This window comes from Neopelma chrysocephalum, unplaced genomic scaffold (genome assembly GCF_003984885.1).
Source record: "Neopelma chrysocephalum unplaced genomic scaffold, ASM398488v2 Primary Assembly neopelma1_22, whole genome shotgun sequence".
Lineage (NCBI taxonomy): Eukaryota > Metazoa > Chordata > Aves > Passeriformes > Pipridae > Neopelma > Neopelma chrysocephalum.
In genome coordinates this window covers 30,788,002-30,814,654 of record NW_020897689.1, presented here as the reverse complement: position 1 = coordinate 30,814,654, position 26,653 = coordinate 30,788,002, and the positions used below count along the sequence as shown (strand labels likewise).

The window sequence follows — 26,653 nt, the reverse complement described above, 5'->3', positions numbered from 1 at the left end:
ACTCCAGAGGTGAGAAGTTGTTGTGTTCCCCTTATCAAGTAAAAGAGACTGAAATCACCAGACTGATTATCTGAAAAAGACAATCAGGCTTCAAGAATATTACACTGTACAACAGCAGTAAAATGCATCTAACTACATCTTAAGCAACTTTCCAGTAACTCATATGGCTGATTCTCCTGGTAGTACAATAATCTGATCTTAAACAAATATATGCCCAAAATATTATAGCACTACCATCAACTTCCTACACTTACTTAATAAAAGAACATTAAATCTCCAAAATATTACAAAGCATAGAAACTGTACCTTGGTACTATCTGCTTGTATGAATTCTGCATCAAAAATGTGTTCATTATATCGACACCGGGCTTTCATTTCTTCATATCGGTGCTTGCACTGCTGCACAGAAATGTCAGCAATATCTGTGTATGAAAAGATAATAATAAAAAAAAAAGAGGTGTATAAACTGCTCTCCAGACAAGAAAACTGGAATGATTATTGGAACACAGAAGGTACAATATGGCAGGGATAAAAAATTGATCTTCAGTTTTGTTAAAACAGTTCAGATCCCAGGGATTCTCATTCTTACTGTTCTTACAAATATAAAAGATGTTGAAATTCAATTATTTCTGATATGTTACATCATAGGAAATTTTTTAAAATTCTAAAACTGTTCCCTTCTCAGGCAGCGAGCTTCTGACAATATGCAATGAATTTACATAAGAACTTTTAAAGTAAATGAATTAACTGTATTTGAATACTGGTCATTAAAAAATGCAAGAAAGTACCGCAAAATGTAGAATACCCAGAATAATTCCCACTTATGGGAATTTTATGGATTTTTATTATCTAATTAAATATGAAGTTAAGTAAAACTTCCTCTGATTATCCTTGGGACACTTTTTGGGAAAAAGGAAGATGGTATCTTCCTGTCAATATCTAAGCAAATTATTCACACGAGATTTTTTTATTTAGCTTTCAGCTCTTTCCCCTTTCTTAGTCTGAAAATTTTAACACCCAAGACCACTTTTTGTCACAACATTGTGGGGTTTATTTGTTTTTTGAATTCTGTGTGTGTTTTCAGAACAGTTAAAGATACTACAAGAGATCAGATGTGAGAGATAAGACATAAAATACAAAATGTCAATGTTTTCCTGAGTGCCACATTTTGCCTAAGACAATCTATGGCAGTTCTGTGTTTCTTTAGTGATACTAGCTTGTATTTAGGAGTTGAACTGAAAGCCAAATACACAGAAAACCAATGATTCTTGTATTTCTGCCGGCAATCAAGTCAATGTCTTCAGGCTAAAAGACAAAATAAGATTTTTTGACAAAAGATGTTCATTGCATTCTTGGGCTTAGTGGAAAAAAAAATAAAATACTGGAGATATACTTTGTCTTCCCATAAAACAGTGATGTACTTTCACTAGAAAGTTATGTCTTCTTACCAGTACAGACGAGTTTTTTAATTCTGCCTTTTTTCCATTTCAGTAAGTCTCCACCTTTGCCACATCCTAGATCCAGAACAGTTATATCATTCTTTTTCTGTCGTACCCGGTCTATAAATTCACCTAGAAAAATAAAGAGGAAACATATATACACATTTCTGTACTTCACTTGTATTGCACATAGAAGTCTAAAGGACCAAAAGGGTTTGAGAATTTTAAAACACCTCACACCTTACTTTGCCTATAAGTCTTCTTAACATTTAAGTCTAGACTTAAATGTCTGGAATGATGAAAGGATCCCCAAACTTTTAAAACTATGGAGAAGATAATGAATATTTTCTGTGCTTAATGTGCTCTGTGTGTAACGTGACTGAAGCTCTGAACTGTTTCCCCGGCTGAGGCAAAACTGCACATGGCTAAACAACCACCCTGTGAATGTGTAGGGAAACAGGGTTCCCTTTCATTACAATTATAATGAAGGCAGCTGTTATTTGAAAGTATGGGAAAACCTTTTGCAGAAGAGTAAAAGCCAATTAAACGCATCAGCCACAACAACATCTCTTCCTGGTCACTCTACAAAAATGAATAATGTTTTCCACTCACTCTCCCAGGCCTTGCAGTAACATTACACATTTGTTCACTGCCTTTTTACCCTACATATAACAGTTTCATTTTCTCTTCTATCTCCACTCTGTCTAGATTCTCTCTGCTCTGACTGATGTTGGCATATTATGTAAAACATATCAGCATGCTAGCAACTTTTCTTCACAGTAAGAGACATGAAATATGTTTTGATACAACTGCTATAAAGCCACACTGCTGAAATTCCTTATGACACAAAGGCTTCAACACAGGCTTCAGGAACAGCTTTATATAAATCTAAATATTGCTTCTAACTGCTCTGATACAACACAACAAAAAGCAGCATGCTGAGACAAATGGTGCCAACATCTCCTGGCACAGATCCCTCTTCATGAACCTGTGTTGCTGCGCCGATAATTCTTTTCTTTGTTGGCAGATATCTGATGGTTTTGTTTTCTCACTTAGGAATTAACCTGTGGGACAGCGGATTTTGCCTTCTAATAAAAACCTGCTGATTTTTAAAGAATTACATCCTCTAGTTTTTTATCTCTTAAAACATTGACTAATGGGTGACAGAGAAAATATTTATGTGTTTAAGTTTCCCGCAGAACTGTTTAACCAAGACCAGAGCCCAGACTGCTTTGGGAAAATGGCTAAGGAATTATTTGAGCTAGATTTAAATAATAAGAACAGCTCAATCTAAGAACAGCTCGATTCTTTATGATGTAAAGCTGTACTTTTCTCTGCAAAAATGTCACGAAGAACAGTTTCCAGTATGAACTTTTTCTACTTTTTAAGTCAATTGATCTTTAAAGCTTTACCATACGTTTGGCACTCCAACAATATAAAACACTATCACAGAGATTCAAATTAAATATAAACACTTCACTGCAGTTGAAAAACTACGTATTATGAAACTGTCAATCAAGTAGGAAAACAAAAAAGGTTACATTTTGATACAAAAATTGGTTACATTTTACTCAATCGCTTTGATTGATCTAAGCGATCAATCAAAGAAGCTTACCAATGAGGACACTCTTTGTCCAATTATTAAAGTTTCGGAGGTAGAATATGCGAGACTGGCTACGTTTTTCCAATCCAACTTCTTGAAGTTCATTATAATGTGCAGCTACAGCTTGCCCGTGGCCTATCTCAGACTGCAGAAATGACAAGAAGGAATAGACTCAAGCAGTGAATTCTCTTTATTACTTTTTCATTTAATCAAAAGACACACATGTTCAGTTCAAGAATTTAAGAAAGCCAACAAGCAATACTACAAAGAGCACCATCATTATAAAGAGATTTCCCATATGTGTCCTGGTACTCATGTCCTTTAAAAATTTAATCCCTTTTTCAGTTCATCCAAGTAATTTCTAAGGGATGATACCCAGCATTTTTCCCTCAGAGAAATACTTTCAGTTCTCTAATACTCTCACCACTCTCAAAGAATCATTTTCACTCCCCTTAAGCCTGGGACTGAAGAAAAGGATGTTCCTTCTGCAGGAACGTGAAGACTCTTCAAAGAGCTTGTTTCAGAAATTCAGTGTTTTCATTGACAGAAGTGTATAAACTAACAATTTAATCAAAATGCCAACCAGCCAATTCTGCATAAAGCCCCAAGCAGATGGACTCCTCTGCCAGAGCTTTAAGCATGCAATGGTAAGGGAATGAGGAATCACTTAACAATATATTCCATCTAATGCTTTACAATTAGCTACAGAAATGTCTCTGATTTAGCCTTAACTTTAAATACTCCCAAGAGATTTCTGTCCCATGTTACAAAGAGAAGCAATCTACACCCAGATATTATGCTCCCAACATTTCTTCACCTTGAAAATAATCTTCAACTATATACATGAAATGAAAATAAATTATAAATAAAGTAACAGAACACAGAGAACCAACACAAATTCTATGAGGCACAAAAGCATTTGAAATAACAGTACAAACCAGAACGAAGGATTCTCAGTTAAAACACAAAAACATGCTACAAAGCCCAGCCACTATGAATCCATACAACCATCAAAAGCATTCCCCAGAGTTGACTACAAAAGCCAGTTTCCCAGGATCTTACTATTCAAATAGCTGTTCCTCAAGGGAAAAAAAGGTTTGACTGACTTTAAGATAACAAGTGAATTCTTCAGTGTTTCATATACATTTGCTAACCTTCAGAATGAATACAGATGCAGTTGTCTGGAATCTCCATGACCCCATCATCTGTTCATTACCAAACCAGGCTGACTGATACTAACAAATATTTTGACCACTTCTATTCTTTTTTAGGGTAAGCACAGATGGCTCTCTGAATGGCAACTGAAGGTGACATAAGCTAGAATGGCTTAGACAAGTGTGGGGGACATACTCATACAAACCATTAACATCTCAGCTGCGAACAGCCATCAGCAATAACATCTAGATGCTGGCAGACATGTTCAATCACCTCTCTCCACCCTTAAGCTACACAAAAACAACGTATTTCTTGTTCATCCAAACCTTACTCCACATCGTTAAAAAGATAAAAGGGTTAATAATGTTTCTACCACAGCGAAGGGCACCCTTTATTTTACCAGACTGCTTAGCCATAAATTAACATCCTGGAAAAAATTCTGGACAGAGAAACGAAACGTTTGGTCAAAGACATTTTTGAACTACACTTAAACATCCCAAAAGGTCAAAATCAGACTGGATATTAAAGCATCGGTTTCTACAAACTCATACATAATAAATGACAGCATCTATAAAACATTACCCTTTTCACCCTCCCAGTTAAAAAGGCACATATTTTCTGCCACTTTTGTAGTCTTAAAAATTTTAAATCTTTCAGTACTTCACTTTGTAAACAAATTAGACTTAAGTTATATCACAGAGGATGCAGTTTGCAGAGTTTTGTAAACTATACAATACCTTACCGATGAAATGAAAGGACAAAATTATCTTATGGAAGAACCTCCCAAGCACAGGTTAACTGCTCTAACACACAGCATAACAACATACACAAGATCTGAGTTCAAGATGCAGGACTTGGACTAACGCCAGTAAACCCTACGCTACCAGACTGCTACCACACAGATGATGGAAGGACAGTTAGAATTAGACTAAGCTTGTACTGAGACTAACATTCTGATTACCAGCCCTCTTTCTCTTCTGTGAAGACAACATAATTTGTGCACCTGTTATTTTGCTAGGAAGCTACCCACATACCTTGATGTTTGGTGTTTCATGCTGGTTCACATATGCTTAGCATAAATATTTTCAATCTTTTCTTGAGCTTTGAAAAAAGGATTTGAAAACAACTCAAAATAAATGATACTCACTATTTTCTTTGGAGGTTCATCTGCAGAATCTAAATTCTTTCTCTTTGCTCTACCGTCGTGATCACCATGACCAACTTCTTTTTCATTTGCAGTGGGCTGCACTGTACCTGAGGTGGAACTGTCACCTTCACCCCCACACCCAAGACTCAAATCTGACTCTGAAGTACCAGGTGTTTTTTCCACTTCTTCAACCGAACTCTTCTCCACTTCCTGTTCTTCTGTCTTGGTTACATCAGCCATTTTTTACTGGTTAGTCTCCTTGTCCACTGATCAGAATGGAAATCTACAGAGGGGAAAGAAACAAAACACCAAAGATTTTCAGTGTCGAATTTCACTTACTGGTGGTTACAATCGTGACTTTCAAACATAACACTGGCATTATAAAAGCATAACATGCTTTTGCCCTAGACAACATATAGACTTCAAATTTGACTAGTTATTTCATAAAGACAGCACAATTAAATATGTGGAATTTCAAAGTGCTCTCATTATAATAAGATCAAATTAGGATAAATCTTTACTCTTCATGTTTGAGTCTTTCCTAAGTATCTTTATGGATTCAACTGCAACGTGTTATTGGTTTTGAGACTGTAATCTCCCTCTTTCCCTCCCTGTAAAAGGTAACCTACAAATCACTTTTTGTTTAGAAACACAAGTTCTCTGAAATTAGTAAATTCATTATTTAACCTGATATGCTTTGAAATAGAGGTCCTAAAATAAAAGATCAAGATTTTTTTTACTAGCAAGTTTTCATATCAGCTGTGGATTTTCCAGTTTGTCAAGAATACCCACTATGCTCCAAGCCTAACCTGGAATATTCAATTGCAACTGCATTCCCGCATCTCCATTTCACAAATATCCACACAGCCCATAGGGCTGCAAACCACTGCCACAAAGCTCATTTGGTCTGTGGCACATCCTAGCCTTCTTTACACTTGTTCTTCTTTACACCATCATTAGGACGCGGGGCACCTACTATTTAATAAGGCACGGGAGGGGGCAAATTGGCAACTCCTTAACAAAAAGTTTAGCAAACGCATAACAAAAACCATGCACAGTCCACTGTATCCAGGCTCGCCTCTTAATGCCAGAACACATCCATTAAGGGGGCCACTACACAGAGACACCAGAGCAGCTCTCCTCAAAACAGATGGCTTCAGAGTGCAACTTGTAGAAACAATCTCTCCACTACGCCACAGCACCTGACTCAGTCTCCAAAGCAGCAGCAGCACACCCCTCCTTATGCTCACGCGGCTATTCCAAGCAGATGGTTTGAAGGGCTAAATTGTGAAACGATCCGACTTTCACAACCAAACGCCCGGGGGGAGCAGCAGCTCCTTCGCGGGAACAGCCGGAGAGCTCAAAACGCCTGGAGCGTGGGGAAGGGGGGGAGAGGGGAGGGGGAGAAAAGTGGGCGAATGGGTCCGCTGGCCTCCCTCCTTCCCCCCCCTCCCTCCCCCCCTCCCTCCCTTCGCCCGTGACGCGGCCGGGAGCCCTCGGGACCTCATCGCCCGTTAACGGCGGCGCCGACGCTTCCCTGCGCCCGCCCGGCCCCGCTCACCCCGCCCACCCCGGGGCACCGCCGCGGGTCCGCCCGGGGCCAGGCGGGGAGGGAGCGACGGAAGGAGGCCCGGCACTCACCCGGCCCAGAGCTCCGCCATCCCTGTTTGAGGAAGTGACGAGCGTCACGTCCGGGGGATGGAGCGGGGGAAGGGATGAAAGGAAGGAGTGGGAAAACACGGCGCTGCGCGCGCGCACTGTTCCCTGGGGAACCCGTAAGGGGCGGCTGAGGGAGCTGGGGGTGTTTAACCCACAGGAAAGGAGGCTCGGGGGCATCTTGTCGCTCTCTACAACTCCCTGAAAGGAGGGTGCAGTGAGGCGGGGGCCGGTCTGTTCTGCCGTGCCTGCTGTGAGAGGCCCAGAGAGAATGGACTTAAGCTGAGATAGGGGAGACTCAGATTTGATATTAGGAAAAAAAAAATCACTGTTAGTGTGGTCAGGCATTGGTCAGGGAGGTGGTGGAATCACCATCCCTGGAGGTGTTGTAAGAGGCGTCAGGATCTGGCGGTCTATAATGGTTTAGGGATTACAGTGGCAGCGCCGGGCGGACGGTTGGACTGGGTGATCCTAAAGGTCTCTTCCAGCCTTGACGGTCCCACAAGAGGCGGCGGAGCCCGCGCCGGGGCACAGAGACTACGGGCTCCAGGGGGCCGTGCGGGAGGGGGCGGGTCCGGCGCCTGCGCAGGCGGGGCCGCCGCAGGGCCTGAAGGTGACGGTGGGGACGGGCGCTGCCGCACGTTGCGCGGGGCGGGCGGGAGGGGAGGGGGCCCGGGCGGTGTGTGTGTGTGACGGCAGCGGCCCGCGTGGAACCGTCACGGGGCCCGTGAGGAGCAGCGGGGGCCCAGCACGAGGTACCCGCGCGGCAGGGACGGGAGCGGGAATAGGAATGGGCACGGGTGGGGAGAGAGGGAGGGAGCGGCGGGACTTGGCGGACCCCCCCACCCGGGCTGGTAGGGGTTGTGCTGCCCGCGCCTCCCTCCCGGCTGCTTGCCCTCTGCCGAGTCCGTCTTGTCCGGCGGCGAGAGATGTCGGCCGCGACACGAGAAGCGGGATGGGAGGTTGGTTTGTTGATAGAAAGATGGAGCTGTAAATACAGAGCCGAGGGGCCTGGGTGTTCCGTGTTGGGCTGCTGCCGCTGCGGCATCAGAGTGGGAAGGAGTGGGTTTGGGGAGTGGGATCTCGGGCTGTTACGTGACTTCCTCACGAAGGGCAGCGGAGGGGCGGCACCATTCTCGACTCTCTGGTGACAGAACCCGAGGGAACGGCTGGACCTATGTCAGGGGAGGTTTAGGCTGGACAGTAGGAAAAGGCTCTTTGCCCATAGGGTGGTTGAGCACTGGGACAAGCTCCGCAGGGAAGGGCCCTATGCCTGCCAGAGTTCAACAAGTTTTGACAGTGCTCTCAGGCACACGGAGTGATTTTTGGGGTGTCCTGTGCAGAGCCAGGAGTTGGACTTCGATGATCCTTGTGGGTTCCCTTCCAGCTCAGGATATTCCATGATTCCGTGGTACCACTGAAGGGCAGCAGGTGGGTCGTGCCCCATAGAGGGGTTCTCTCCCACGATCTGTCTGTGTCTTGGCTTTTTAGACTGCTTGAAGTGGCTGTATAAGTGTTTTATTGTTTGATGTTAGTTATGGTTCTTGTTAGTAATCTGCTACTGATCATTAACTATATCCAGAGAGTTGGACTGAGAAGTCATCAGAATTTTTGTTAAGGCTTTTAAGTGGGTATTACAAACTACATGTTCAGCCTGACTTATGTCCATTTCTGAAATGTCCTCTACTAACTGTCCCAAAAGAGAAAACATTGCTTTAGACAGTAGTACATGAAGTATCCTAGAATTTCTTACCAAAGTCAGTTCTTAAACTGAAAGTGTTCTTCAATTTATCTAATCCCCAAAATGTCATTGCTGTTACAAGTATAAACGTAAAATGATTTTCGAAGTGTTGCTGCTTTGGGAAGAGATAGGGAGAAGGTTCCTCATTTGGAATGTGTTTTGCTGCCTGTGCCACTAGCTTATATGACTTGCAGCTGCTCCTATGTGGGAATTGCATACGCAGAGGATAACATGTCCCCACCAGCCATCTTCTATGGGCTTGAGAGCAGGTATTTATCTCCTTTTCTATTCAAGGGCTGTTTGAGGTAAAAAGGGTATGACTGGCCTCTGTGGCAGCATTTGTTGTCTGAGAAGCACTTCCATCAGGGAATGAAAAAAAACACATTTGATAATTTGGTTAGGTGGATATCAGGTGGCTGACACATGGCAAAAACTGAGTAGGCAAATTCATGTAAGAAATGTAAGAAGTTAAAGATTTGTCTAATGTGACTGTCTGCAGGTCTGCTTCACAGGCTATGGCAACTGGTGAGAAAAGATTTGATTGATTTTGGTTTGTAAAAGGTTCTGTGTAATTCTCCTGCTGTGGATGATCCTTTCTGCAAGTTAGCTGACCTAGCTCTGTAGGTGTCACTAAGAAACTGAAGCCTGTTTTTGCAAGACAGGGAATTCTCAATGTCCACTAATCTCAGATAAGAGCCCTCAGTTTGTATCTTGGCACACTTCTGGATCTGTAGGGAGTTCTGTCCCGTCTTGAAGATATGGCCCCAGCAAATTCAATGACAAAAGCAGGAAGATCACTGATTTTTAAAATGTAAAACTGCTAGTTGAATACAACAAATTCCTTCCAGTCAGTTAGTCTTGCAGATTAGAAAGATGATCCAACAGAGTTCTTTATGATGTTGATACACTGAGAACCCAGATAGCTGAAGGTGAACTTACTTTGAAAGTTGAATAGTGAAGCAAATTCAGCATCAATCATCAATATTTCAGTATTAGGAATGGAATACAATCACTGAAAGAACTGAGGCCTGGGCCCAAAACACAATTGAAATCTCCCTGGACAGTTAGGTGTCATTAGAATAGATCAAAAGGATTTTACCTTGATATTCTGGTAGGTAACTACCTAGTTCCACCAGTTTAGATAAAGAATCAAACTTGGAGTCAGGGATTCTTAATGACTGTGATATACCTCTAGTAGATTCTTTGACTTGAAACAAATGGTTTGTGCAGTATGGCAATAACAACAACAAAAGAACTGCTGAAATTACAAGACTTTTTCTTAAGTCTTGAGTCATGATACCTCTAAAAAATATAGATCATTCTTCGTGTCCCTGTCACTATGCAAAAATTCCAGTAAGAGTAAAAAGTTACTATTCAGTTAAAAAATCCATATGATCTGTTGTGATTCTACCTTCCTAAATTAGATTCAGTCTTGAAAGTACCAGTATAGGTGTGTTAAGTCCAACATATTTTATCCATATTAAGTCAAAAATGTATCACTTCAAACTGTCAGGAAAATTATGGTTTAACCAGGTGTTAGCAGGCCAGATTGGTGTGTCTATTTATGTCTGTCCTCCCACTTTTGTCTATTAAGGACGGAAGCCCTGTCTCCTTTAAGGCACTGGTATTGTACAACAGAACTTCACTCTGGTTGGAACTTTGTGTTTCCTCTAAATATCTCCAATCCTTTCTACCCCAGTGCCTTCCAGCACTCAGTTTTCCCCTCATGCTCTTCAAAGTAGCTACCCAGTGTATGATTCAACAGAAAAAAATGAAAATATTTTGTTGTGTTTCTAGATGTGATGCTGCTTCTTCTAAACAAATTCATCTGAATCATAAAATTAGGTCTTATTCTGGTTGTGCACATCAGAAAATGAAAGTGACTCTTAGGTGGGCTATAAATTTTAATTCCCTGGATCTACCATTTTATCTTGTCCGAGAAGAGACCTTGACCACGTGTGACAGTTCTTATATGAACAAACCAAGAAGCTGTGTGGCTGTGATTGTGGCTTTGTAGAGCGTTGTAGCAGACAATCCCCTGCAGCTCTTTAGAACTTGCAGTCTGTCCTTGAAGAGGGGGATGAGGAAAGGGAATGGTGCTTAATACAGTCAGGTGCTCATGAACAAATTATAAAACAAAGCAGTAGCTTTTTTTCCAATGGATGAATTTTGTTGGTTATGAATAAAAATATGTGAGGGTCTTCACAGCAGTTCTGTGAGTCTCCCAAAAGTAGCTGGTGGAAGATTTTAGTAGGATGTGGTGGCACTTACGTTTTAACTGCAGTGGTAGTGCTTAGCTGCAGCATGTGTCAGACAGTTAACTACTTGCTCTTAATATTTTGTGGATTTAAAAATTGGCTTTGCTGATGTTAAAACAGATGGCATCTTTTGCTTCCTGCTATCTCAGGCCATAGGATAGTATATTCTGATGAGGGATGTTTCTGTGTGAAACACAAGCCTTGGGTGACATCTGGCAGAATGCAATGTACTTTCAAAGATTGCAGTGTTGCAGAAACGGGATTCCTTTCTCAGTCTGAATTCAGCAATGTAGTAAAGCTGCTACTTCAGACTATGAGTAGAAATGTCATTAGGGTCCCATTACTAAAGTCCCATCAGAGCTCCTTCTGGTGTAAAGACACAGCTCTCTGAGTCTGATGCACTTTCGGACACTTGGAGATGCTGTCATTTGGTTCTTTGCAAGTCCTCTATTCAAAAGCTGCTGTGTAAGGCAGTCAGTTGAATAGCGGGCAAGAAGGTTTAGCCACTCGGGGATCAAGACCTTAACAAAAATAATACTTCTTTCATAAGAACTGTTCACATCCATTTGTAGACATGTTGGAATAGCATTTACTGAAAATTAGATGAAGAGTGTAGTTTTGAGCATGTGTGTGTTCTGTAAATGTTATGATCAGCCTCTTCACACATAATTTTTCAAGATATTCTGATTGATACTGCACATATTTCCCCATATGGAGAAGTTTGAATTCACAACAGAGAATTCAACACTTACTTTGAATATTTAGAAAAGATTTATACTGTAAGTGAATGTCTGCCAACAGTAATTCTGCTGAAAGATGAACGTTCTGTATTTTTTGCTGGGAAAAATGACAGCTTTTTAGTGTTTGAAAATGTGAAATAAATGTGGTGTGAGAATAAAAGAAAAAAATCTTGAACCTATTGCTTCCACTGTGAGCTCTGTTCTTGTGAAAGCTGGGATGTTTTTTCCAGTTTCATGCTGGTTTACTCTTGTTCCTGTTTTGTTTCTAATTGTAAGGCTTCATAGTTTTTCCTTGAGGATGTCTTTTGGAAGTCTTAGAAGCATTTTGGGTGAATTTGATGAGTAAAAGACTTGGTACTTGGTGTGGGTTGTTGTTTTAAGTGTTCTATAAAATTATTATATAATATAATTTGCATTTAATATATTATTACAGACAATACTGTTGATTGCTGTTGGGTTATGAAGGGAAAAAACCAATGCGGCAAGACCTGTAGTGTTCCAAGATGGCAAAAATGGCATTTATCAAGACTAGAAAAGAAACAGATTTGGTAGTCACCATGGAAGGTGAGGCAGAAGGCTGTACAAAGCTGATTCTAAGATCTAAGTTTAAGGATATTCCTAATAAATGCCTTTTACAATTAGTCAAGATAAAGTATTTGAATACCTAAGATCTTACTCTGTGGTTACCAGGTGCCCACCAAAGCTGCTCTATCACTTGCCTGGGCAGAGGAGAGAAAATACGACAAAAGCCTGGTGAGTTAAGGACAGGGAGAGATCACTCACCAGTTACTGTCAAAGGCAAAACAGACTCGACTTGGGCAAGTTGTTTGAATTTAGTACCAATCAAATCAGAGTATGATAACGAGAAGTAAAACAAATCTTAGAAACACCTTTCCACCACCCTTCCCTCCTTGCCAGGCTTAACTTTACGACCTGTTGTCTATCTCCTCCCCCTCCCAGCCGAGCAGGAGGACAGGGAATGGGGGTTATGATCAGTTTATCACACATTCTCTGGTACTCCTTCCCCTGCGACAGCATGGGGTGCCTCCCATGGGAGACAGTCCTCTACAAACCTGAATCCTTCCCATGAGTTCTTCATGAACTGCTCCAGTGTGGGTCCCTTTCCATGGGATGCTGTCCTTCAGGAAAAGGTTGCTCCAGCATGGGTCTCCCACAGGGTCACAAGTCCTGCCAGCAAACATCCTGCAGCGTGGGCTCCCCACAGGGTCACTGCCTCCTTCAGGCGTCCATCTGCACCATGGGCTGCAGGGGAATCTCAGCTCATGCACCTGGAGCACCTCCTCTCCCCTCCTTCTTCGATGGCCTTGGTGTCTGCAGGGCTGTTTCTCTTGCATATTGTCACTCCTCTCTTCTCTGGCCGCAGTTACATCTGTGCAACAATTTTTTTTTTCATTCTTAAACATGTTATCCCAAAGGCGCTTCCACCATCACTGGTGGGCTCGGCCTCAGCCAGCAGCAAGTCTGTCTTGGAGCTGGCTGGCATTGCCTCTGTTAAACATGGGGGAAGCTTCTGGCAGCTTCTACCCCTCTACCAGAACCTTGCTGCACAAACCCAATACCTCTGGTCAAAAAGGCTGAACTTGATTTGGGTTAGTACAATTTGTTTTGTTGAAAGTCACTGTATCTGCAGTGTGTCTTCAATTATTCCATTACACTGTTCAGGAATAAATATTTTATTATAATTACAGTAGCTGTGTAAATTAAATATTGTAATTTAAATTGTATAAGTGAAGTGAAGTGCTGAGTGACTGGAAAAATTATGAATTAAAAAATGAGCTTGGCTACTAGAATTCAAATTATGAGTAGCAGGAAGTCTTGAGCAAGCTGGAGTTCAGGTTTTGTCTGTAACCTTTTGACTCTGGTATCAATCGGTGGCTCTGTTAGTGAAAAGAGATGTGCACAGCAGCTCTGAACTCTGTAATGAGAGAGCAGAACTTCATAAAAGAAGTATCTGAAGTCTGAACATGGAACTAATAACCATATTTCTAGTGTGTTTCAGCATGTGTTAAAATGTTGAGTCAGAACTCTTGAGATGCTCAATGAAAGCTGAAACAGGTGAGGAATCTGTCAAAATTCAGTGTACTATTGCAAGGGAGGATCCTAAGAGATTCTCAAACAATGGATTCTGGAGCAGTGAAGAGAACTGATCTGTGTATTTTAGTGTTGAACCCCTTATCAATTCCATTGTGGGTTGTTTGGGTTTTTTTCTGAGAGAGTTCAGGGTCATATGCAGGAAACTGCAGACATGATGCTTGCTTATATGAAGGACCTTTTGCAGCTCCCTTTAGTTATTTAGTAGAAACTTTCCACTGCTTTCTAAACCACAGCATTACGCAGATGCCCCACACACATGCCCCTTGACGTGACCCTTGCCATGTCAAAGCCTCTGTGGTTAAAAACCCTCTGACAGAAAAACACAAGTTTTTTGAGGGTAATGAACTAGTGATACCTTGGGAGATACAAGGATGAAAGAGGCTGTTAGGATTGAGAGTTATTACCCACGAGTAGAATAGAAAGTAGAGAGAATTGGATCTTATTTTGATCATTAGCCTAAAGTGAAAGGTTGTGTGAAGAAGCGCATGAATACAGTCCCTGCTTTGAACTAACAAAAGGATTTTTTTGCCCTGTTTTATCATAGATATATATGCCTATTTTTAAGCTTAGTTAAAGTCTATAGGCGTAACTTCTCTAACTTGCTTATTGCAAACATATCTGTAGAGTGACAAATGGACATAAAAAATCCAAATCATATAGCACTTTAAAAAGCAAGTTTTTCCCCTTTTCTTGACATGTACCTACATTCTGAGGATGAGCCAGCAAATTTACACTTGTTGGAAGGAATCATAGCGAGTAGACCTTTTGTAGTACCACTCTGAGTTGTACTTACATAAAAATTCAGTAGAGGGCAGAATGGAACTTGTGAATCAAGGAACCAGCATAGCACTGCAAAGCAGGAAAACTAGAGTTAACAGATGTAATAGCACCAGTTATTAAAACATAGTTCTGAAGAGCAGAAAGCACTACAAATGAAAGGATTGAGATACTTTCTTTTAGAAGCCTTTGAGAGAGAGCATTCACACTTTCATATAATGGTTAGCTACGTGCAAGCTTAAGATCTAATGCTTTCCAACACAGAGGAAAAGAGACTTTCCTGGCATATTAACTGGATGCAGATCAGCTATTAAGGCTCCTGTTTAGCATTCCAGATGTATAATTCAACACACAGGCATTGCATTAGGTTCTCCTGCTTTGTCTTCTGAATCCAATGTTCAGACTTTTTACACGTCTACAAGATCTTTCATTCTTCCTAACCCAACTGCTTCTTGTCCTTTTTAATACTTGAGTGTCAGAAGATTGTAGTAGTAAAGATTGTTCTGTGTGCAAGGACCTTGTGAGGGTTTATTCTACTCTCTTAACTTTGGTAAGTTTGTTTTAACAAGAACAAGAGTAGTTTAGATAAAATAAGGGTAAAAAAAGTTGTTGGCTTCTCTCTACTTATATCACTATTGAATTTAGTAATATGATCAACTTAAAAAATTATAGCATAGCATTTACTAAGTGAAGATATTATAGAGGTTAGATATGATAGAGTTAGGGTGGAGCTAATGTTTTAGAGTCTTTTGTCTGGAAGGGTTTACTCTTCATTTGTTTTAACATGATTTTTACCAAGATTTAAATAAATTTCACCATGATTTATTTTGCATTACTCCCTTTAACCTAAAATATGGTGTTATATTTTTTTAGACAGTTCTGAATGGCAGACAAAACTACGCAGCTAGTGATGCCCAAACTTCAAATTATAAGCAAGTTTCTTAGTTTAGAATGAATAGCAGGCACTGCAAAAGTAGTAAAGGTTGAAATACAAATTCTAAATCATGTTCAAGTACTACTATGAAGCCTAAAAAGTCCCTATACACTGCCATTTTCCTGTCCATGCTTAGTGACTGCATGCTATGCAGACACATTGCAGTTACCAAGAGTTATATTTTACACTGAGTTTAAGAAAAATTATGCTTTGCATGTGTTGCACTAGTATTACAGTGATTTTAAAATGTGTTCCCAGATTTTTAGGCAAACCATATATGTTTTCAGTTCTGTTGTGGTTTTCTTATTTTGGTTTATAAGCTTGGCAAGATGGGTTTTTTTTATTTAATATACTGTCAATAAGTTCTTGAAAAGAACAATTTAAATCTGAAAACAAGCTTTGATTTTTCTTATTATATTTGATAAAAAGTTAGCATTACAATGGGGTTATTTATTAAACTTTGCTGCTTGGATGAGATCTCTGTATTTGCTTTTTATGCAATCTGAAAGATGAGTTGAAAAGGATTTCTGAAAACTTGATTTGTTTCCTTTCAAAATTCTTCTCTGTCTGCCACACATAACCCTCAGAGTTTTCTTGATTTTGCACTAAAAATGACAAGAATGTAAATTAATTCTCTGGTTTCATAGAAAGGTGCCTTGGGAGTGGAAAAAGCTCATGGACTTTCATTGAGAACTCTCCTGTGGTATAATTAATGTTCTTTTTTTAAATAGTAACAAAACAAGTGAAAATGCTTTAAAGTCATCCATATTTACATATTATGTCCAGAGTGTTTTTGGTATAACTGAGAATATAAACCAGTGTTCTCTATATATACTATGCCCTCAATTCCCTCAGATGCTTTCTGACCTCTTTTACAAAAGAACTTACACTAAGGTTTTTGCCATCTTATATCCACCCCCATTCTTCTATTTTAATGTCTCTGGTAGGTCAAAAAACTTTAATTGTAACAGGGTACCTGTTATTATACAAATTATCCTGATGAAAATTTCATCTGACAGCATCTCTGTCATGATTCCTCTTTCCAACAGCAGATCCACAGCAGCCTTTGCTGTACCTATATGGGCCTGGCTTGTTAGTTCTGTGTTTTCCAAAGATCCCTGTTTCTTTTTTGGATAAAATGTTACCAGCACATCCAAAGCCAATGACTGTGATGGTCACATAGGCCAGCTCTGTGACGTTAAAAGATCCTGAACTTTTGTTGTCCTCGGGAACAAAAAGCAAGTCTAATATCTATTTCCTAGTTATCATTGGAAAGTAGAGTAAATGCAAGAGCTAGGGTGCTCCCGCAATATATCAGATTTATGCCAAAGCTGATCTAAATTAAAACAGAAGTATCAAAGGTTGTTAAACAAAACCTCCAGCACTGTAATGAGAAGTTGATCTATACTTTTCCTTAAGAGGTCACTAGAGCACTCCCTTTCCTCAGGGGCCTTTTAAACAGCCTGCCATGAGACAGAGGTACCTTCAGGAACTAAATGAACGTCCAAGAATCCCAACCAGGAGTTTGGCCTGAACATCCAAGATCTTTACAGCTCAGTTTACAGCCAGCTGGAGATATAGTAAACAGTTAGCAGGGATATGACAGTGCTGAAGAAGAGACCTTATCCCACAAGTGTTTGTATATCATTTCATGGTTTGGCTAACTAGTATCTATTCAGGAGCAGAGAAAAGCTGCTTAGACATTATGTCCCTAGACATAATATTTTATTCCTTTGTGGCATATTTAAGAGAAAACTAATATAGAAATCTAAGAGGCTTTAAAGCACCATTCTCCCTGCATCCTCTCTGTCCTCCCCAAATTCTCATGCCACAGACAAGATGCTTTTCTACCTTGGTGTCTGGAGCTTCTACTTCATGTTTTAGAGCGATGAAACAGCTAGTTTCATATTTATTTCGACCTCTAACCAAATTTATTGTGCACTTTTTCTGTCTTCTTTAAGATTTGTTTGCATTGTTGAGCCAAGTAATTAAAATATTTCAATTGAGCAGCTGCACCCATCAACCCTTTAAAAATATTTGGTTCTTTAAAATCAATTTACAGAGTATACGTTATATTAATCTATTATTTTGTTCATATGCCTTTCCTGTAACCATTATAATACTTCCCTCCTTTAGTCTTGTAGTGCTTTTGGATGGCAGTGTAATCCTGAATGTATTGATGCTTCTAAAGTTCTCTCCTTTGTTAATTTAGAGAAGCAAAGCACATACCTATGAATCACAGTAAGATCATTAGGAAAATTCTAACCTTGGTTCAAAAAACATGTTTTCTTTTATTCTCTCAAACATAAGCACTATCATATCTTGACCTTTTCTTATATATCAAGGTATTTTTCTTCTCCAAATTTTTAAAGTAAACTGTTGCTCAGAATATTAGCTAGAACTGTACTATCTGTGCATACAAGGTGCAGAACCTTTTCAGGATCTACTTTAGGTGGTTACAAAACCTTCCTTTTGACCAGCCAGGTCATGCATCATGGAGTAAAAAAACTTTAAATAATGAGTTTCAAGTCCATCTGAGGATATAGGACACCAAAAAAAAGGTGGCATGGCAAGTCTTGTAATAGCCCTGGAAGCTCTGCTTTAAAGCTGTTTTTAAGTCTTATACGATGCATGTAACTCTGTGAGCAAAGGCCTTGAAATTCATTTACTGATTACAACTGTGTTAGTACTGACGAGTGAGCACTGAACACATAGTGGTGACCCATTGCTCCTTCACACTAAGGAGAATGGAAGCCATTTCATACCCCAGTGTTCTGCAGCCACTGCAATGAGTCAGAGGTGTTACACAGTGTTAATTTTGTGCTCTGAATAGGTGCTGGACAGCAAAGCCTAGAAATGGTGCCTTGAGAAGTGCTACTGTATATACACTACATAGAATGGAAAAAATGCTTTTCAGTTTCTTGGTCCTGTACAGAAGAATGATGTTCTGCCAAGGCTGCTGGAACGTTTATGACTTGAAATCAGAGTGCTCAGCATGGTTTCCCCCATGCTGCATGGTGGCTGTTGTCAAAGCTTGTTTAGTACAGGTATTTTTGAATGAGGTACCATCCACTGAAAGTAGGTGAACAGTGGAAGTCTGACTTAAGAGCTCCCAGGTTCCCATAGATGGGTATGCTTTGCTGAGTCTGCTGCCTGGGTATTGTGAAAATCTTCTTAGGGCAGATGCTCAGTGTTGTGTACTATTAGTGAGAGGGGAAAAGAGTTCTCTCTGGAGAGTGTTATCCCTCAGGAAAGAAGTGTGAGTGGCAATAGGCTAGGAATGTAGTTGTCATCTTCAAGTTTGTTGTTATAATTTCTATAAATCAGAAAAAGTAGTTGGCATATGGCAGAGTGCCATCCGAACACTTCAGTTTTGCTGAGTGTTTTCACTACTTCTTGTTTTGAGAAGCAATTGCATTTGGATTTAAGAACTCAGCAAGAATCTCTGCTTCTTGTAAAACAAGAGATACTACAAGCAGTTGCTGCTTCCAGTAAAGCCCTACAGAAGACTGACTCGTTGAGAGCCAGTACCTGTAGCTGATTTACTGCTCCGTAAGCAGCAGCACTTCTTGATTCCCACTGAGTTCATAACTCAACAGGACTGAGTAGCAGCTTCCTTACATAGAGACACAAGTTCCTCTTTCCCCTATTGATGCAGTACCTCCTATTAGTACGAGTTCAACAAAAGTGGCTTTCACAAACAAGGTAAAGGTGCCCAGGGAGTTTGAAACCATTCCACTTATTCTCACACCAAACATTGTAATTATAGTAATTGCAGTTAATTCAAGCACAACAATAACATAAAAATACCTAGAAAACAGTCAGGAATGTTCCAACAGATGCATTTGTATTATGAAACTTTCCTCTCTTGGAAGAGAACAGTAATTCACAGCTGAGGAACTTCTAAGTTATGCAGAAAAAAATCTCCCGTTAGCATATCAGTATTCAAAGACAAATTTATACCATAACTTCTTCAGTAACCAAGGTTTCAGGCTGACCAAAAATCTTCATACTATTAGTTTGCTGTTGTTGCTATTTCTCTAATATGTGCCTTTTTTTTTTTTTACTTCAGCAGAGTCATCAATGTGTTGAAGACATATATTTGAAAGGTGGGGAACTAGTGGAAGAGTTGCAACTTTTTGAAGATACAAACCTTTCCATACTTTTCTTGTTTGCATACCTGGAAAGTAATAAAGAGTATGTATCATTTCAGGTTTGGTTTTTTTCAAACTTCTGCCTATGTTATAAAGTATTGATCATTTTCAGCAGCCTAGACAAATTCACTATCAGAGCACCTGACTGAAACATACCTAAAGCTACAAGTGAAGGGGAAGCAGATATGAAGTTTTAATTAAATTTGAATGATTTGAATGTTATGACAAGTAAAAATAGAAAATTCAAAACTTGTAATGTAACTAACTTAACTGGCATTTGTTACATCAATTAGTGTCACTGGGGGTTTTTTTGCAGGGAAGGAAAGTTAGTTCTGTAACTTGCAGTCATTGTATAGAGGAAAAGAGAGAGTACTTTATTCACTAGTTCAAAGTATGCATTTTTGTGGGGAAAAATTACTTCTTGCTGTCTATGCATGCTGACTTTCCTTGTGGGGAAGTTCTCAATAGTTCTTTGAACTTTTGTGAGTAACTGGTAAGTATTCAAAAATATAAAGTTTACCAGGGTTATCCACCATTTTAAAATATTCTTCGCATTGTAATATTTGGAAAATTGGAGTTCAGTTTTGCTCATGTTAATGCATAATATTCAACAGTACCTTCCTCCTTCCTGATAGATGTATACTGTCAGGTTGTTACAATTAGGTTTGTTACTATTAAGGCATTGGTTGATTATCAATAATTACTTTCATAGGGGTTTTTTAATTGTATGAACTTTTAGTTCAAAATAGTATGGAACATGAAAAATTATACCAAAACTAAGAATGTATTGACACCAAAAATTAATTTTGATTGCACTCACTTCAGTGAGTTTATACTGCATTTATGTAGGCTCAAAGTATCACTCAAGCTATCAGTTGGTACTCTAAGTGAAGTTTCAAGGGTGACTTTTCAGTAACTGTGCAAGCTTCTGTAGATAGAAGCAGTAGACAGCACTAAACACCTAAAAGTGTTTTTAGAGAGTAGAATGAGCATCTTAGCAGTGAGGAGTATGTTAAGTGAAGGGGCCATTTTAGTTCAGAATGCTGAAGAAATTAGATATAAAATTATTTCCTTGACTCTGGAAGATAACAATTTCTTCAAAGAAAGATAAGGAAACACTTTTTTAAGCAGAAGAATAGAAAACCATTTAAAATTTGAGAATTTCAAGTGGCATTGATTATTGAAATCAGATTATTGAAATGCAGCGTATTTACTCTTGTTTCTTCTCTCTAGAAACTTCATCCACAGTTTGTCAAAATGCAACGGAATCTATTACATGGTGCATCTCAGCTGGCACATGGGACGTGTTGGTTTTTTCCTCACACTACTGTCCTTCAGTGCTTAAAAGGACAGTCCGTGTTGTCTAATGTGGGATGCAAAGTGATTTTGGCACTGGACCCCCCTAAACGATGTCTTCATGCAGGTGCAGCACACTTTGCCTCAAAGAAAACTGCTTTTCCATCACAGCCAGCAGACACTCCTCACAAAGAAGAGAGAAATCCTTTGCCTTCGGCCACTGATACACCCAAGCAGAGCCCTGCAGAGTCAGATCCTTTAGATCCTGATCCATTACAAGATAAATCAATTAGTCTCGTTCAGAGATTCAAGAAAACTTTTAAACAGTATGGAAAAGTCATGATTCCAGTGCATCTTCTGACTTCCACTGTGTGGTTTGGATCCTTTTACTATGCAGCCATGAAGTAAGTTGATATTTTGTTGCAATGCCCAATACCACGGTTGAATTGAGACTGACTTTCACAGGTGAAAGGACATATAAATTATTATTGCATGTTAAAAAGCGCCTTTATATGTAATGGGGAAATGTGGCTACATTTTAAATAAAGTATAAGGTTAATATTAAAAGTATATAGGGTTCATGAGAGCGTCACATACATACTGCTGTCATCCAGTTATTCCTGTGTACCAAGTGTGTTGCTAATGTTTGAAGGAATGGTCATCTCCCCAAAATTATGAATGGATGTAAACAGCACTGAAATTATTAGTAACCTCTTAAAAGGTAAAGAGGGGGATTTGGAATCCTGATTAGGTGAGATCTTTATAGACCTTTTCTTTTCTTGCTGTTGGACTTCGGGGTATTTCACCACTTCTTCCCTGCTTCGTCCCCAGTCTTCCCTCATCACTGGATTTTCATATCATTAACCTCATTTAGCTGTTCGCAAGCTATGTATATCCTTTCCTTTTTCTTTCTGTTTCCTGTCTTTCCTACCATCCACTGAAAAAATTGCTACTGTGGGCCAGACTTTTTAATTGGAAATTAAATATTTGTGTGGTGGAAAAAAAAAAGATAAATTAAATATTCTAATTTTAGTTTCTTTTAGTTATAGCATGGGCCAGATACTGTTCTGGAAAATGGCATTTATTAGAAAAACACCACTACATCAACTATGAGCTGCTAGTTTGCTAGTTCAGATGAAAGAGGTTTTATTTATCTGCAAATAGTTTTGCTAAATTTGCTAAATATGAACAAATGTTTATCTCTGGACTGCTAATGTTGTATATTTAATAGAAAGCATGAAGCAAGGACAGTTCATGGTGGCAAGGATGGGACACTGACATTAGAATGCCTTACTGCACAAGTGTTTGTTTTAGTTACTCTAACCAGCTGGCATAATTGCCCTTTCTGGGAGCTATAGATCCAAATGTCATTCTAAATTTAGCTCATGTCAGAGGAATAAAGGTCTTGAGCTATAAAAATATTTGCTTTGGATGAATTCAGGTTGATGCTTACATCCAGACATTTCAGATAGAGTGAAGATTACTTTTCTTGAAACTCTAAAGCTAGATGCTAAAGTAGGTATTTGGCAGAGGAAAACAAATATTTAACTAGAAACTAATTATAACAAAGCTTCAGTTTGTCATGCCAGAAGAGCAGCACCCTCTTGAAGTGGAAAAATAACTTTCAGAGTGACTGCTCATGATAGGAGACTAAACAGTGGCGGTTTATGAAACAGCACGGTTAGTGCTGTCTGTCACATCTTACTAGGTCTCCATTTTCTACTCTGGCAATAGGCCTTCAGATTGTAGGTTCTAGTAACTGTTAGTAAATTACTGCCTGTTATTCTTCTTGATGCTAAAGTGTCTGCATGCTCAGAAGAAGGCTTAAATTATTAGGTAGAAATGGATAATGATACTAATAATGTAGGATCTCTAAATATTGGAAACTCAGGTCTTCTATAACTTCTATATACAGTTTTCTACTGTAATATAAAGATGGGCTTTCTTTTTTCCTTTGGTGCTGATGTTAGCTTCCCCGGCTTTCAAACAGAAAGAAATTGTGATAAGAGCTCCCTTCACCCATCTTAACACCTTATGTTGACAAGGTAGAGCAACTGAGCACAAAGCCCCTGAAGTCTTGTCCATATAACACATTGTTTCCTTTTCCTTTGCCACATTCCATTTGTTTGATATATTTGAAAGTCAATGGAGAACGTTGTCTGAAATTTTAAAAAGAAAAAAGTAATTAATTTTAGGCAAAACAGAACATGAAATTGAGCCTGCAGAGCTGGAGCCTGAGTAGCTGTCTTACCACCTTTATATCTACTTACCTTCAAACATAAACTGGGACACAGGTGAGTTAGAAGCTACTCAACCCAACAGGGATAATATAAATGGGTCACCTTTTGGAATGTTGAAAAGAACATTAATTTGCCCATTTGTTCAGAAATATAAATCCTGTAAGTATATCGCTTAGATGAAAAAAACTCTTTGCTCTCAAATTACAAAGTTTGTGTAATAGAGTTAAAGAATGGAAATAGTGCTCTCAATAACTGTTCAGGTTTCAAATTCCAAATCAAGCTACCAATTTTTTTCTCTTTTATAGTGGGGTGAATGTTGTTCCATTCCTAGAGTTGATTGGCTTACCAGACAGCGTAACAAGCATCCTGAAAAATTCCCAGAGCGGAAATGCACTAACTGCGTATGCATTGTATAAAGTAAGTATAATTATAGTTTTTATATAAGCTTTAAATCTTGCCTGGTGAACTAAACAGGGTTTGCTCATTTACAGCAGAAAGAATTCATTAACTTTCTTTGATAGTTACACGTACTTGAGCATTCCTTTTTGTAGTAAAAATATTCACATGCAAGTTGGTATGTGGTGTGTGTCCTTCAAGGAGTCTATATGTATTTCTAAAATAACTTCTTCACTGCAGAACTATTGTCTGTCCTCTGAGATTTAAATACAACTAAGTTATTCTTCTGTATCCCTGACATAATTAACAGGGACAAAGAGGTAAAGTCTAAACAGCTCGTTGAATTCCAGATAGAAGTACAGTTATTTTTATCCTAGAGGATTCTCTAGTTTGTCTACCTTAGTTGTTCATCACTGTCAAGTATTTTCATTGTCTGTTTGAATCAATTAGTTAAATTCAGCCTTAGGTTTCTTTTTATTGCTTTATATCTGCACAGTCTGTGTTTGGGAAACTTGAATCGTGTCAGACCATGCAAAAACAAGGTATTGTATGTGCTGTACATGCCACTATTTGTTTTGTTTACAAATGTGATGTGCTTCTTACCTGTTATTTAAAGGGGTTATTTTCCCAAACCAAATGTGAAAGTACTACTCTTCACAATTATTCCTGCGCCTAAAAAAAGACCAATAAATAAATGTGGTTAAATATAAGGATGTTGTTATAGCTGGGAGATCTGACAGTGTTGGAAGAAACTCAGTGTTCACATACTGTTTGTTCTGAATTGCATTCTGAGATGCCTAAAGCTTGTCCCACAAGCTGCATGGGGAGGGTTTGTGTGGTGGTGTTTTTTGTTGTTTTTTTTTTAATGGAAGTCTAATGCCCTTGCTGGCTTTGTCAAAATGATACTTTAAGTAGAAGGTATGCATTTCTGGAGGATGCTCTGTAAATTGGCTTATTTCCATATAAATTGAAGATATCTTTAAAATTTGACACTGGTCAAAATAAATGTTGAACATTAAAAATACCTATTGCTGTATGTTATTGTCCTGTTTTATTTATGCAGCGTGTTCTTTGATTTCTTTAAGATTGCAACTCCTGCCAGATACACTGTGACTTTGGGAGGAACATCCATCACTGTTAAATATCTACGTAAGAGTGGCTACATGTCCACACCACCACCAGTAAAGGAATATCTGCAAGACAGGATGGAGGAAACAAAAGATAAAATTACAGAGAAGATGGAGGAAACAAAGGATAAAATTACGGAGAAGATGGAGGAAACAAAGGATAAAATTACGGAGAAGATGGAGGAAACAAAGGATAAAATTACGGAGAAGATACAAGAAACCAAAGATAAAGTCTCATTTAAAAAAATAAAGGAGTAGAAGAGATGCTTAATTTTTGGATATATCAAACAGCACTTTAACCCTTTTTGAGGAAGGATATGCAAAGTGCACTTCTGAGCTTTTTTCTTTTTTTTCTTTTTGTTCTTTTTGGGTTTTTTAACTTTGTCTGGAGACTACAATTGCTATGGGGATTTAAAGGTTGAAGTCCCTGGGGGAGAGGTTGTGACAAAATCTCAATTTACAGAAGGAAAAGTGAATCTCATGCTAGAAGTTAATATGTCCATTGGTCATAGTGTTAACAGTTACTCTTCCCTCTTCTTTTTTTTTTCCACACCCTCCTTCTCAAAATGGAGATGGTTTCTGCCAAAAGCCACTGCTTTATTCTTCTTCCATTGTAGTGCACAGCCATTATTCCATTAGATTCTGAACCTTCCATTAAATGAGAATGAAGATTTCTCTATTGGGAAAGGCAACATATTTAGGTTTTTAGAGTATGTGGACCCAAGCCTCTTCAATCGTGATCATCTCTCAACTTGGAGACAGACCATTGTCACTGATACTGCACATGAAGGAATCGATGGATTAGATACTGGGATAGCCAGAATGAATTACAATGGCTACATTGACTTCAGCTAGGCTGTGATAGTTTACAGGTTGAGACTATGAATCTTTCTTGGACAGTGCATGTTTTCAGAAATCTCAACTGAAAGCTATAGGAAGAGAAGTTAATCCCAGTAGCCATACTGTCAAGTATACTTTGTTTCCTAAAGATGATTTACAGTAGAAAGTCACTAAATGAAATTAATCAATAATTGTATATTAAAAACTAGGATTTGTTTATTGTGTTAAAGTTTACAAACTTGCTCTATTTCATTTTTGAAACAAATAAAAAACTTGAAAGAGAAGTTTATTTGAGAAATTGCTGTACTAAGGGGCTTTTAAAACACATAGAAAGTTAGAGTCAAACCCAAGAGTTCCTCCTACAATTCAGAAATCCTTCAGACTTCAATAGAACAATTTGAGTAAAATAAGCATGATTTTTGAGACAGTGATCACAGTCTACCAAACTTTTTTCCCCCTAGCTTTTCTAAAGTCAAGCAAACACTCATAGCTGAAGGCTGAAATGCTGCCTCAGAGATGTCATAAAGGACTAAAGTTGAAACTGTTCTATTTGACTGGGCAGGCAGACTTCTCTCGGTCTTACTCAAATAAGGCTAAATTGAAAGTCTGTTTTTCCTGTTTCTACTACAGATCTCACTTGGTAGCAACTCTGCATGTGTATGTTGTTTAACAAAGGTGCTTTTTTGCAGGGGGTAAGGGGAAGCAACAGAGTTGGACCCTAAGCACTGTAATTGACTAGAGTAAAAGAATATAGCTGATGAACTATCAGCTCTGTCCCACTGTCCTGTTTTCATTCAAGTCACTGAGGGCCTCTCTGTGTTTGAGTTGAGCTTCATTAACTTCATTTTGCAGGATTGATTACATACTTCTCTGCCTCTGTCCACATGTCAAATAGTAACTGCAATCTAATGCCTACCTCACAGGGATGTTGTGAGGAATAATCATTGTATATTCAGTGACCTAAAGATGTAAAGTGCCATGTTTCTGATAAACATTATTAAAAAAATTATTTCTGTGAACTCTTATGATGCTAAA

The 26,653-nt window shown here is 39.0% G+C and overlaps 2 protein-coding genes across 11 annotated transcripts in view; one reads left to right on the top strand and one right to left on the bottom strand.

Moving 5' to 3' along the window:
- Positions 1-7,083, bottom strand: part of RNMT (RNA guanine-7 methyltransferase) — a 17,411-nt gene extending 10,328 nt beyond the window's left edge. The window contains exons 1-5 of one of the 3 annotated variants that reach the window (XM_027677126.1): positions 6,986-7,083; positions 5,345-5,627; positions 3,055-3,187; positions 1,449-1,571; positions 307-422 (exon numbers count right to left, since the gene is read on the bottom strand). In XM_027677126.1, coding sequence (XP_027532927.1) covers positions 307-422; positions 1,449-1,571; positions 3,055-3,187; positions 5,345-5,584 — 612 coding nt within the window. In that variant the 5' untranslated portion in view covers positions 5,585-5,627; positions 6,986-7,083. Of the gene's footprint in view, positions 1-306; positions 423-1,448; positions 1,572-3,054; positions 3,188-5,344; positions 5,628-6,546; positions 6,796-6,985 lie in introns of those variants that run through there. The other 2 variants (XM_027677117.1, XM_027677135.1) reach the window with 2 other exon arrangements.
- On the top strand, positions 7,057-26,653 carry FAM210A (family with sequence similarity 210 member A). Of its 8 annotated transcripts, none has more exons than XM_027677274.1 (6): positions 7,636-7,755; positions 19,638-19,762; positions 20,953-21,419; positions 23,561-23,672; positions 24,737-24,856; positions 24,890-26,653. In XM_027677274.1, the coding sequence occupies exons 3-6, from the start codon at positions 20,977-20,979 to the stop codon at positions 25,034-25,036; spliced, it is 822 nt and encodes a 273-aa protein (XP_027533075.1). In that variant the 5' UTR covers positions 7,636-7,755; positions 19,638-19,762; positions 20,953-20,976; the 3' UTR covers positions 25,037-26,653. The 8 variants fall into 8 exon arrangements, with proteins under 8 accessions (XP_027533032.1, XP_027533075.1, XP_027533012.1 ...); XM_027677255.1 differs by adding an exon at positions 12,173-12,303 and having other exon boundaries at positions 7,695-7,755; positions 24,737-26,653; XM_027677231.1 differs by lacking the exon at positions 7,636-7,755 and adding an exon at positions 7,057-7,613 and having other exon boundaries at positions 24,737-26,653.

What these genes read in the sequence shown, in the direction of transcription:
- FAM210A (XM_027677231.1), top strand. Translation starts at nt 20,977, where the DNA reads ATGCAACGGAATCTATTACATGGTGCATCTCAGCTGGCACATGGGACG. An exon ending in TTTTACTATGCAGCCATGAA is followed by an intron (nt 21,420 to 23,560) that starts GTAAGTTGATAT and finishes TCTCTTTTATAG; the next exon opens with TGGGGTGAATGTTGTTCCAT. An exon ending in CTGCGTATGCATTGTATAAA is followed by an intron (nt 23,673 to 24,736) that starts GTAAGTATAATT and finishes GATTTCTTTAAG; the next exon opens with ATTGCAACTCCTGCCAGATA.